The 13,657-nt window shown below is 39.2% G+C and overlaps 1 protein-coding gene across 3 annotated transcripts in view; it reads left to right on the plus strand.

Moving 5' to 3' along the window:
* Nucleotides 1-13,657, plus strand: part of FSTL5 (follistatin like 5) — a 420,360-nt gene that overhangs the window by 342,248 nt on the left and 64,455 nt on the right. For all 3 annotated transcript variants that reach the window (XM_042470475.1, XM_042470477.1, XM_042470476.1), the window contains one exon: nucleotides 2,304-2,438. In XM_042470475.1, the coding sequence (XP_042326409.1) occupies nucleotides 2,304-2,438 (135 nt within the window). The remainder of the gene's footprint in view (nucleotides 1-2,303; nucleotides 2,439-13,657) is intronic.

Here is a 13,657-nt window from a genome sequence, read left to right on the forward strand (position 1 = left end):
CTCTTTGAAGTGTATTTGCTATTCATATTAGGCTTCGCATATTAGCACCTGAATTAAACATAGTGTCTCCTTAGTTCATAAGAGAAATTCAAGATGCCAATCAACCACACCATTGCTTTCAGCACTTAGAAAAGTTACTTTTTTGTATTAAAGCTCCCCAAATCTCTCAATCAGAAGGGTCACTCCTCTTTTACTGTTTTTCATTTTTCTTGTCCAATAATTAGATGATATCCTGTGGCCCTGGAAGTCATGAAGTGTTCTGCTGGCCTTTCTTTCTCTGAAGGGTGGGCTTCTGATTTTGTTTTGTTTTTTACAAATATTTCATATTTATACATACCTTGGAGTACCTTAATTTCTCTCTCTTGTTTCTTACTGTCTCCATTTTGACTCCAGGTCTGTCAACACTCAACCACTAGAGTCTGTTATTTGGTAGAATGACAGTAATTATTCTTGCGATCCTTCTAAGCATATTTAGGATTCCCTTGGAAAGGATTGCATATTCATGGCATGCTGTTAAGTGGTTATAGGGTTTTTTGGTTGTTGTTTTTAAAGAACTCAAGGTTAATATAGAAATGATTCCGCATAAAATGGCTTCAAGGACCCATCATTTATTCAGTAGTGAATTGTGCTTTGTTGAAACTGCAAGTGACACAATTGTCTTACTTTGCTGGTCTCACCAGCTAGCACATTCTCTCCTTTTATTCAGTAATTAAACCCACTTAATATAACTGAGGATCTCTTATAATACCAATGGTAGAGTTAGGAAATACCAATGGCAAATTTTTAACTGGAAACTTAAAGATTCTGTAGTGAGATTTTAGTACTTAAAGAAAGCAGTGAGATGTTAGTGGAAAAGTGCTAGTATTTCCAGAGCACTACAGACTTAACTAAGAAATCTCTCATATCTACAGTTGATTGGGGATCAAAACACATGTTCAAAAACCAGAGTCTTTATGCTCTGCAAATTTTCTGCATGCACTCCCATGTTCTGTGCTCTCTTTGTATTTTATAAGGCTTTGTATCTTTATATCTTCGAGGGCTGATTTAAACTTGTCTGCAGCTATATAAGTAGATGGGAAACATTGTAAGTGGCTTGTTATGGAGCTACACTAACATGTATATGAACTGGCACTTCCATGGGAGGCTGCATTTTCTGCAACTGCAATTTATGTGAATTAAGCCAGGATTTTTTTTTTTTGGGGGGGGGGGTTATAATAAAGGAAGTTAATTGTGCTTCTATTGCATTTTTATGAACTTGGCAGTCAATAACCTCTGCTTGACTGCAGACAAGCCATAGGTTTTCCAGTATAATGCAGTCACTCCCAAACCATTTTCATGGGGCCCTAAAACAATCTTATCCTTTTTAGGATGTAGGACTTGATTTGTGTTTCTAGAATGTCAATGCAAAGCTTAAGAGACAAAAGCCATACACTTGCTACCCTGGTTGGGAAATGAATAAAAGGTAGAAATAGCTGCTGTATAATAAAACACCAGAGAAGGGAAAACAAAAGGGTATATATATAATACACAGAGAACCAGCATTATTTAGTGGTTGGAGGGTGGACTGGGACCCAGGACTCAAGCCACTGGGTGACCCTGGACAAGTCACAGTCCCTTAGCCTAAGAGGAAGGCAATGGCAAACCTCCTCTGACTACATGGGTTTGTGCAGACCGGCAACTTTGGCTGGCCTGGGGGCAGAGTCAGGGTGTGGCATCTACACGATGCATGCCCCAACTCCGCCCTCGAGATGGCATGATGCCAGATGCTGCACCACATGGCGCATGGCATCATGGTACTCCTCTGGCACTGCACCTAGATGATGCAGTGCCAATGGAGCACCGTAAAGCCACTGCACTGATGGCTACAATGTCCTTTCCAGGCACAAAAAGTAGCTGCTTTTTGCAGCTCCATTTTGCACCGCAGAAAGGCCAGATTGGGGCTGTGATGCATGGTTGTCGTGTCCCCAATCCAGCAAAGACAGAGGCGCCTGCAGGCCACCCATTCAATAGCCATGTCCCATAAGTATAACCATAACATGGATTAGTTGAACTATAGTGAAATTTGCTTGTTGGTACTAAAGCAGAAACCTACTTTACTTTGCCATCAAGATGCTAATAGCAAGAGAAAATGTGTGCTTCAGTAACTAGCTACATATTTGTAGAAAGATATAATGTGTCCCATGGTGTCCTGTCAGGAAGGTCAAGCAGTTTAACTGGGCTGGAAAACAGCATGCTTAATCTTGAGAGTACAATAAACACAATGAAAATCTAGATCACAAATTGTTTTCTTCTTCTCTACACAGCAAATGGTAGTGAAGTCCACATTAGTAATGTACGTTATGAAGATACTGGTGCGTACACTTGTATTGCAAAGAATGAAGCAGGAGTGGATGAAGACATCTCTTCACTTTTTGTGGAGGATTCTGCACGAAAGACTCGTATGTAGCATTTCATTTTTCATCTCACAGCAAAAGGAAATAAAGATAATTACTATGAAGTGTTGTTAAATTGCAATGGAGGGGTGTGTGTGTGTGTAAAAATATCATCTTTTAATATGTTTGGTGAAATCCTTTGTATATGTTTTGGTTTATGCTAAACCTTCTGTGTGTTCTTACTGATCACAGATTTTCAACATGTCACATCTGGTATATCAGACTCATACATGGTTCTAAAACTATTTCAGAACATAACTCACAATTGGCAAAAATTCACTAGGACCTGTAGTAGTCTTTTCTAAGTAAATATTGTAGATGCCATCTCTCTTCAAAGAAACAGCATCTCTATCTAGCCTATTGCAAAGTCAGGGAGTGGGGGAATTACATAAAATAATCAGTCTCCAGTTGTGTTTTACACAGTAAAATATGCCTTCACCAACCATCCCTGTGTTAAAAAACAGATACATCTTGATTTCCACATCATTTTACATTTTTGGATCTCTATGGTTCATAAATATTTGGAAATAAATAAATAAACAAATAACCATTTTCAACAGGCCTCATACATGAAATCTTGTACTTGTTCTCACTGAAATCACTAGACTTAAAAATAAATGTGTGAATTAAAGTTTTGCCAGTTCTACTGTCAATCGAAGGGAATTTGTCACAGTTTGAACAATGTGGTGAACCCAATGAGCTGATAATTCAGGGAAAGCTCTGCATACATTTGAGAGCTAGTAATGCATTAGATCTTTCTTCTTGCTAACTAGTAATCTCATGGGTGTGTTTTAAAGAAGAATAAGAGCAAGGAGGCTAACACTATACGTGGGCACTCTTCATTTTCAGAGAAGCCATATGAGACTGTTTATTTAAAGTAAAGAGATATGGTGATGACAAACTATTTGTATCATGTCTTATCTGATCTTGAAATTAAAATTCAAAAAGGCCTCATATACATATTCATATTCAGATATATGTAATGGTACACCCATTTCTTCAAGACCAATCCATAGGTCTTTTTAGTATATACAGTCAAAGGCTTTACTGTAGTCTATAAATAGCATGCTTGTGATGATTCCCTTGGGAGCAAAGCCCTGTTCGTGGCTATTACTCTCAGGGAGATCCCTTTAAATAAAAGAACTTTACGCTGCCACCACTCAGTGAATTGTCAACGAACTATATTTCCCAAGCACACACTGAGACTTGCTTGAGAGAGAGATCTAGTTTTCTTTCTTGCTAATCCACAGCAATCAGTAACTGAGATAAGGCACGTGTACAGGAGCCAAAGAGATAGCAGATGCTTTTAAAAGAAAGAAGTTTATTTTAAAGAAATAGTATAGAATAGGAAGGTATCACTCATGCCAGGCATCCTTGCCTGGCAGATCAGAAAATACAGTTACAACGATATTCATTTCCGGCAAGCTATTAAATAAACATAACAAAACCTAGACGTACTGACTACCACTGTTCCTGAGCTACTCCCAAACTGCTCAGAGGACAAACCTCTGGTTTCTCCAAACACAGCCAAGATGGAGAACAACGGACAACTGGTCTTACAGGGGTATTTATAGCCCTCTCTCGGAATCTTTTTGAAACTGCCACTCTGGCACTGTTGATTTGCCAAGAGTTTGAAACTGCCACTCTGGCACTGTTGATTGGCCAAGAGAGCCTTACATCAGCTATGATGTAGCTGCTCATTAGCATATCTCCTCCCCCCAGGTTAACCTTTTTGTAGTTCATGAGAAGTCCTGAGGTGACTGGGAACCCAGCCACCACAATGCTGTATAAAGCTAATGTTTGTGTTGTTCCAAAAACATATTCTATATTCTTCAACTGTTTTAGTTCAAATTGCTTTTGATAAGAAATATTTTAGTTCAGAAAGAAAATTTCTTAAAATGCTGATTTCTACTTTTCACATTCCAGCCGCCCATATTCCTCTGCAAGTCATATATAGATCTGTCCCTTCTTTACCTTTATTTTTCTTGCTATCTTTGGTCAGAAAATTGATTAAATAGATGAAAGGAACTGAACACATGAGTCTTTGCACCAAATTTCTCAAAATGAAGTCCTCAAAAAGGTTATTCCTTGTGTGATCTCATGTGATGTATTGGGTCACAATGCAAAGACAGATGGTGCAAAATGATTAACTCATTGGGAAGACTTACACAAATCTTCACCTCTCTTTCTGTTTGAAATATGATTATTGTTCTCTCATACCTCTATTGGGTTTTTAGCCAAATGAAGTAAATGGTAACTAGATAAAATCAATAAATAGTGAAATGTAGTGTTTACTGCAAAATTCCATGGCTAGGACCCTGCTGGGGTACTGAATTAAAGACAACAACAAAAATACTTGTGGATGCCTAGTTCCTTGCGCAGTCAATCATTGTAGAGGAATACACAAAGAACCTGCCTCACACTTTCAGCTTGGTGGGTGAGGAGCTAATGGCCTGTCTAACAGTGGATGAATTCAAATCCATGATGCCTGTTATGTAATGAATTGAATGACTATGGAATCCACCTTAACAATCTAAATTATACTATTCTGCTCTGAATAAATAATGCAGTTTGACACTGGTTTCACTACCATAGCTCAATGCTTTGGCATTCTGGGATTTGTAGTTTTGTGAGGTATTTAGCCTTCTCTGTTAGAGAGCTCTGGTTCCATCACAAACTAAAAATCCTAGGATTCCATAGCGTTGAGCCATGGCATTCAAACTGGTGACTTTAATTCTGCAATGTAGCAGCACTGTGCATAGGACATATATGTGGTAAATAACATCCATATCTGGGCTGCATTATGATAATATTTGTTTAGGAACTGTTTCCATAAACCTATTCATAGTAATGATAAGCAGCGAAAGTGTTCCTTTTTTGCATTCTTATTATGAAAGGAATGGTAAATCTGAACTTAGAAGTCATTCAACAAGTACAAGCCAAACAAAGGAAGCAGATTAAATGATTTTTACCCAAGCCTAGCAAACACAGCAAAGAACACCAGGAAATATTTTACTTCAGTCTCTAAGTCCCATCTTTCCCATCTATCAAGCTAATTTGGAACATCACCAGCCAGCACACAAGAACATAAATCACCTATAAGAACCTCCCAATGGTAGGTCTCTTTTAGTATAAAGCTCAGTCCTGGTAATTCTAGCATTTTTCTTGTCACTGTGGTTTAGTTTGCAAAAGAACTAAGCAGACCTTTGGTGAACTTCAGGTTTGATTGATTTCTAAAACTTGCTGTGTAGAAACCAGAGGTGAAGTGACTGGTATAGCAAAAGGACTGAAACAGACATTGTTACTCTTAAAAAGTTATATTGATTTCAGCAACCCTTTAGTAGAGTATACCCATTAATTGTGCCAAGGCTCATAGCTGTTTATTTACCTTTTTTTGTTAATTCAGATCACAAATATTCAGATTTTATTGCAATTATGGGATAAAAATCCCAGCTTCTCTGAAGCACTTTGAATTTACCTCAATTGATTTTAGTGAGTAAACTAAGATGTGTGTTTAATTCTTCTCCAGTGAAATCAATGAGACTTCAAAGTCCTTAACTTTTACTAGCTCTCCTTAGGGTGAGCACTAAGAGTCCTATTAAGGTAATATTAAAGTATGTACCAGTCCATTTTCATTTCTGTTAACCTCTACGCATGGAGGTTCAGATTGTGAATAGGGAGAGCCTTCCCAATAAAGGGAGACTCTCCATGTGATGTCCAATTCTGTTTGTTTAGTGTTCAAAGTCACACAGAAGTGTCCACAGATCTGAGAGGTTCTATACTTCCGCAAGTTGCCCTCTTTGTATAGAGGAAGGTGGAAATAATCATAAAAGGGATGTAGCTAGCAGACTGCTCTTCCTCACATGTTTATTAAGGAATGCCAGAACAAGGATAATACTTTGTTCATATTTTTTCCTACAAAAAAAGCATCTGACTCTGTCAGTCCTAACTACTAATTTTCTTTATGAAGTCTACATTGATTTGTACAGCAGATTTGAATACTTTAGTAGCTTAGATACATTAATTGTCACCTATTAAATTCGGGATTGTATGCACCAGAACTCAGATTGAGGTCCATACAACTGCATTTTCTGACAAGGATTTGACTGCTCCCTACTCCCCATGGCATCCCCACAAACTGTCCTTCCTACATATACAGAGAACTGGAGTAGCTGTTTTATGGAGAATTGAATGGAAAGAGGAAGATTCCCTGACAGTGACTAGAAGCATATTCTATAATGCTTTTCCTCACTTGATTTCTTGGGACCTTCCCTTCCCTCCACACTATGGCCTATCCCCATCTATTAGGGACATCAATCTCCTGTGTAGCAATTGCATTGATTTCCCATTTAAAGCTTTTATGAATAAGTGCTATGATGGATAAAAGGTTCTCAAAATGCTATACTGATTATATTTGTAGAGTTATTTTTATAAAGTTCCTGAACCACCACTTAGTCCCCTTTGAGAACTTCTAGGCACTAGCATCCCAGCCGAGTCCACTGATGACCATCCTGGATTTGAATACTGCCATGTTAAAATCCCAATAATGCTCCCAATATACCCACCAATCTTGACAGATGTGGGGTTAACCATGACATTAACACTTTCCTAAGGACCTTCTCAAACTTAGGGGGAATCCTGCTTTTATAGACCTCATTTTTATAGGTATATCCCCGAGTATAAGTCAATCGCATGTATAAGTCGAGGGCAGGTTTTCAGGCCAAAATTATGGATTTTGCCATGACCCATGAATAAGTCAAGGGTAAAACATGAGGCTCCTTCAGTGTGCGCATATGTGCATTTAGCAAGAGGGACTCTAATTTAGGTTTTTTGCTTCAGCATTTCAGATTTTCTTTCATCCTTCACTCCCCAGACAGTGGCAGTGCAGGCAGGAGAGGGACTCTGTTTGTTTCTTTAAAAGAAATCAGTCACCCAGGACTCTTTCTACTTGGCTCAAAAGAGAAATAAACTGCTCTCTGGACTGCATGGGGAAATCTGAAAGAGCTGCTATCACATTGATGTACTAACCCATAATTAAGTTGACTTGGAATTTTGGGGCCTATTTTTGGGCATAAATTCCTTGACTTATAGATGAGCATATACAGTTATTATGCAATTTTTGATCAATGAGGGCTGAAGCAGATGGGCATGAAGGGGCGGCCTCTGGCTACTCTGCCCATGATTGGCCTGAAATTGGCTGGGGACTGCAGTGATCACATGTCCTGTTCTCAAAGCAGGCCACTGCTGCAGTCCTAAACAAGCCACTGGCAAGGAATGGTTTACTGACTAACCTAAAATAACGAAACCAGACAAAGATGTGGGTTGAAATAGGGCCACTTTATTTAATGAATTAACTATTTAACTGTTTCTTGAAAACTTGCAAAACCGAAGGGGGCAACCTGATGTGGGAGCAGCTGTGGCAGGTGGTCTATTCCTTAGACCACCTCCTCAGCTTCCCCTGGGTGACACACCTGAGCTCCATGGAAAAACCCATGACTGGGTTGCTCACTGGCCAGCTTGCATCTGGAACACTAACGTATCCACAACCAACTCGCCAGACTTGACTGGAGAATTAAATCCCAGGTCAGCCCCAAGGAAGGTCTCTCTTTCTCTCTCCTTAATCACAAGACCTAAGAAGACAGTTTAAGAGGCCTAACCTTCACCCCAAGTGGGAAGCATAGGTGTTCACTTGACTCTTAATTCTCCCTTATAACCGCCAGTGACTGCCTGTTTAAGTCCACACCTGAGCCAATTTCCAAAGCCCTAGACAACAGTGTGAAGTAGGTGAAAAACCCTTGTAAATGGGAAAAATTCATACCCAGCCCAAAAAACGACCACCGTAGCCACACTAAAGTTGAGGCGGGGTGGGGGTGGGACATTGATTGCCCATAGAGGGAGAGGGAAGGGCGGCGCAGGCTTAAATAGCCTAAGCCCCATCCCCGGCGCTTCTCCCAAACCCACATCTAATCAGTTTATTGGTCGCTATTCAAGAAGCCAGTAAACAACTGTCTCCAGGCATATAGCCTGAGAGATGTAGATTTTCTATGCTCCTTTCTCCGCCTGCATGGCCATGCCCACAAAGTGGCCAGAAGCTACTCCTTTTGGCCCATTTGTTTCGGGCCTGACAGAAATTAAATATATCAGGAATGTAGCTTTCCAGATGTTTCTGGACAGGATCTCCCATAATTCCTCACCATTGGCTCATTTGGCTAGGGCTGATTGGTGTTTTAGTCCAACCACATCTGAAGAGCCACAATTTTTTTGTTCAGCTCAAAAATAATATGGCTGTTGCTTTTGGAAGCTCCCTCCTGTTCAGAAACAGAGCTTGGAAAAATTACTTTTAAGGAAAAACAAACACAGTGACATTATAAAGCAGCCCATCACTGAACAGCAATAGGATGATTCTCTGGATACCAGATCATCATCTTATTACTACATTAGGTCTGAACAGAATGCTCCTCAGGGGAAGCCTGAAACTCTTTCATTGCTGGATCAGGGCCACGGCAACTACACGCTGCACCCCCAATCTGGAATTTCCATGGTACAAAAAGGAGCTGGAAAAAGTGGCTCTTTTTTGTGCATCGGAAAGGTCACCCTAGCCACAGCGGCAGTGGCGGCTTTTCACTGCTACTTCAGTGAAGCGCCTGCTGTCTGGTCAGGCAGGTGGTGTGGGGGTGGTGGCCAGCATGCAGAGTCCACATCCCCAGTCCACCCTGAGGCTTTCTCTTTATGTCAGTCTGTTGAAGCCCTTAGTGATGGATGGCTTCAGAATGTCATTATATGTGTTCCTTTTTTGTAGTGCAGTAGTGTAGTCTGAAAATGTTTCTGCAAAATCTCAACCACAATTCTGGAAGTATGTCTACAGTACATGCATCAATGGCTTGCTCCTAAACAGGGTATTGGGAGGTCTAGATTTTGTTTAGTGTGATAAAGCTTCTTATATCTCACTGGGATCAGCTGAAGTATGATATATAAAACATCAATATCTGTTCTATTTTTTCAACAACAATTTCAAAAACCAGAACCAGAAATTTACTAGCATGAAGCTGCTAACATGGAACAAATCTTCAACGCATTTATGTTAACAACAGTTACACTTTAAATGCAAGATTAGATTTCTAAGATTTAATAAACTACAGACTCACTTTTTGGGAGATTAATACACCATGTTTCATAGCAGGCAGCAAAATAGACTGATGGATAAGACCTTTAGTGGACTATGTGATGCCTGTTGCTGTTAGCAAGAAGAAAAGGAAATAAATAGTCTTGAGCTGTGGGTTTGGGAGAAGATTTATTTTAAAGTTTTTCATAGATAGCATACACTTGACACTTTCCTGTTCCCGACAGAATCCAGTACTCCCCAGATGGTAATGTTTCATCATCAAAATGGAAATTCAAGATTATAGTAAATGAAAAATACTGTGAAACCATTTTGTCATGCAGTTGTTACATTTATGTCTACATGAAGCAATGACTTAAGCTTCTTTGACGGCTTGCTACAATTTTAACAAAAGATGGTAATCTGGTAAACCCTCTTGACACCTCGATTAGTATTGGAACAACCTAATATATCTTCCAGACTCCATATATCTAACAGTCATGTGTGCACACATAATATGTGTGTTTGCTTAGCTATCAATAGTGCATGTATGCATTTATATGGTCTCTTTAATGTACAGAAGCATAACTGCAGAAGTGTGGTGATAAATTTTGAAGTGTAAATGCTAATCCTGACACTCCCCATAGTCACATTCCCACGGAAAGTCCACAATAAAAGAAACTGTGTTGGTCCATATCAACCAAATATTATAACAATTTTCTTCATTAGCATGAACAGGAGCAGAATTGGGGGGGGGGCAGTAATCCAGTCCCCAGACTCTCTCAGCCAGTATGATTATTGGGCATGCTGCCTAGGAGATTCTGGGTGTCATTTTCGAAAGGAGTGCACTGATAATGGACAGATAATACCTGCTCCTTGCCCCTTCAAGATCAAGACACCCTCTAAATACTGTGGATATTAACAGGGATAGAAATGTATTGTTGCTGTGGGGTTTCATTTTACACTCAGACACCAAGTGGATTTCAGCTATACACAGAGGCAAAAGGGAAGACTGAGGTGGATGACAGATTATGTCATCATCCTTGCTGATCACAAAGGCCTCGTGCTTCAATCATATGAGCTCTGGCTCACTACACCATTGTGAAGAAGCATAATAATAAACTATATGGGAGATTTCCAAAGCAAGTGAAGTGTTCTTCAGAATTTTCAATTTGGAGGCTGAGAACTGAGATAGATTTCTGAATTAATGATTTAGCCCATCCAGCAATGTGATTTTCATGTCAGTTCCTAAACTAAAGGGCAAATCTATGTTTACTATCTAAGACCAGAGGCATAAACATTATGAATTAAGCAATAAAAATGACAATTATTCATTTGAGGTTAGACAAATATTATTTTTCATTATTCTGATTTTGTACTTAAACAGTGAACACAGTTAGTGGAAGCTCTATAGGACATACCCAGCTCTTCTGTTTTTCAAGGACTGCAAGATCTGAGCTGCTAAATGACTTTGCTATGCCATATCCTATGGGGTCCCTCTGTGCATTATTATAGAACATTTAGAATACTGTGGGCCTCATTGAAAGTATCCAGTATACACCACCCAATACCTGAAGTAATGAGAAGCAGAGGTTGCTTCTGAAATCAGCTTCTTTGTGAGGCATATGGTGTGCTTGGCTTCTTCAGTGTCTCACAAGGCATTTATTTTTGTTGTCTGGAAGGGGAGTGAGGGAGCAGCTTTGCCCTCAGCAGGTGGAGGAGGCAATGGCTGAGATCTTGTATTACAGTATAGAGAAAAGCCCAGCAAGCAGAACTACACTACATCTCTCCTCTCAACCTCATCCAATGCACTGTTTAGCCACTGCAGCTTCCCAAGCCATTCAGTGACTGGTGCAGAGTATGAAGGAATTGGATATCTGGCTGTATTTCCATTAAGGAGCAGACTGAGGACATTATCCACTGAGGTTCTCAGGAGATCTTGTTCAATTATGTAATCATTTTGCGTCTGGCTGTAGGGACATAGATGGACTTTTCTCCAATCCCCTGCACAATCAACAGAATGGCCATGGTGGTGCTATATGATGAAATGGTGAGCCTGTTGGTCCTTGTTGAGAGAGGAAACCAAACTCTGCAGTAACAAAAAAAAAAAAAAAAAAAAAAAAAAAACCTTACATGGGTGTATGGTGGACTTATATACATGACTAGCAGGACACCAGACAATATGAGTTCTGGATATGGATCTGTTGACAAAATTAGTGAATTAGCCTAGTCCTAACCTAATGTTAACCCATAGATATGGGTGCAAAAAATAAGCAATTGTATAGTGGGGCTTCACATGCTTTGCTGACAGGTCCATTAAAAAACCTTAGGTACTGTAATGTCTTTTGTGTATGAAACCTCACAAATTAACTTCATGAATTAAATTTTCCAGTATTGGAAGATAGTGGTTGAAAGATGGGGAAAAAAACATTTCACATACGGTCTTTTCACAAAAAACAGCACTTCCTATGCCAAATAAGTTCCAATATACAGCATTTTCTTCACATTAAAGAGCATTTTAATTAATGCTGTTTCCTGCACAGAAAATGTTGTTTTATATGCTAAAAACATATGTGAAATATGTGTAGAATAAGTCCTGAATCAAAAATTACAGTTTTCAAAATTTTTCTCACAGCAGAAAATTGCTGAAAATTGTTGTGGCTTCTATTGAGAAACTATCAAAGAATAACTCCTGGAGGAAAAACTGACTGATGTCACAAGAGGCAAGGATGGAAGGATTTAGGGATGGGATAGAAATCCACCAATTTCCCAAATTGAGACAAAAATTGTGTTCCCCACTTATTCAGGAATTGGTGCAGGAAGAAAAAGAAAATCCATGAATGTTTTTGCTGGAACCCTTTCCGCCTTCCAGCCCCAAAGCTGCATTGTTTTCATTGAAAATTGCTCAGTTTTTCCAACAGACACATACAGGGTACTGCTTTTTTTCAACTCTTCCTCACTTCTTTCTCTCATCTCAGTTTTTAAAATCTTTGTATTAGAAAGGATTTCCTACTCGTAAGTACAAACAGAGGTGTGTGTGTGTTTTTTTTTTTTTACTAATATAATATTAACCATCTCACTCTAGTTTTCCTTTAAAAGGCTTCTTACACTGAGATGGCTACTGTTATCTTAGAAAAAAGTCTCTTTAACTTATGCTAAATGTATAGGAAAGTCTTTCTAATACAATGATTTTTAAATGCAACATGTGCCTGAACTTTATCATACCAACAATAACCATGCCAACCAAATCTTAAATTATGCCCTCCAGATTCCAAAACAAACACATTTCAAATAAAGTATCATCATCCAGTTTAGGAGAAAAACTAAACCCCTTTAGGTTCCCTACCATGTGAAAATTGCACTTCTGTCATGCCAGAAAGGAGTGTAATAACCTTTTATCTATGCTGCAAGTGAATATTTTGTAAATAATCTGAAATAATGCTAATAATTTGAAACTTCTTTTTAAAATATTTTTGGATATTGTTATGACAGATCATTTTCAAAAAGCTTATTTTAACAATAAAGATGATTTGGGGCCAGTACAGACAGCCCTAAAGGGCTTGATGAAGCCTCTTTGATTGCCAGAATGAGACCATGGCAACCACATGTTTTTCTTTTGGGGGGCAGAAAAAGGGCATCCTTTCCACCACGGCACTTGCTTTTCAGTGCTCCTGTGGCATGCAGTATATAAACGGCATGCTGCCGGAGCACTGCAACACCGCCTACCATCTGGTTGGGCAGACAGTGTGACACTGGTGGTGTCGGGGCATGCATCATCTAAACACCACGCCACACCCAAGCTGGCGTATTGTGACCATCTGTTTTGCCCCTTTGTTTCCAAATTAAATTAGCTTTAGCATGTTTCAATAGAATTTTATTCCATGACAGGTAATCTATGCTGTTAATCTAGTGAGAAAAAAAAGTTTGTCACCCAATGATTTTGCAATAATTTACAGATGAGCTGAATATTTGGGGTCAAATTAATATTTAATCTTGCATTTCTTTTATTCTTTAAGTTAAATTACAGTTTCCCATGTTACCCAGTTGTACAGCTGTGACTCTGACACCTTCTGTGAACCAGCTTCTGTAAATCCTTTCATCTGTTCACCCACAGCAAGCTGAAATT

The sequence above is a fragment of the Sceloporus undulatus genome, chromosome 5 (genome assembly GCF_019175285.1).
Source record: "Sceloporus undulatus isolate JIND9_A2432 ecotype Alabama chromosome 5, SceUnd_v1.1, whole genome shotgun sequence".
Lineage (NCBI taxonomy): Eukaryota > Metazoa > Chordata > Lepidosauria > Squamata > Phrynosomatidae > Sceloporus > Sceloporus undulatus.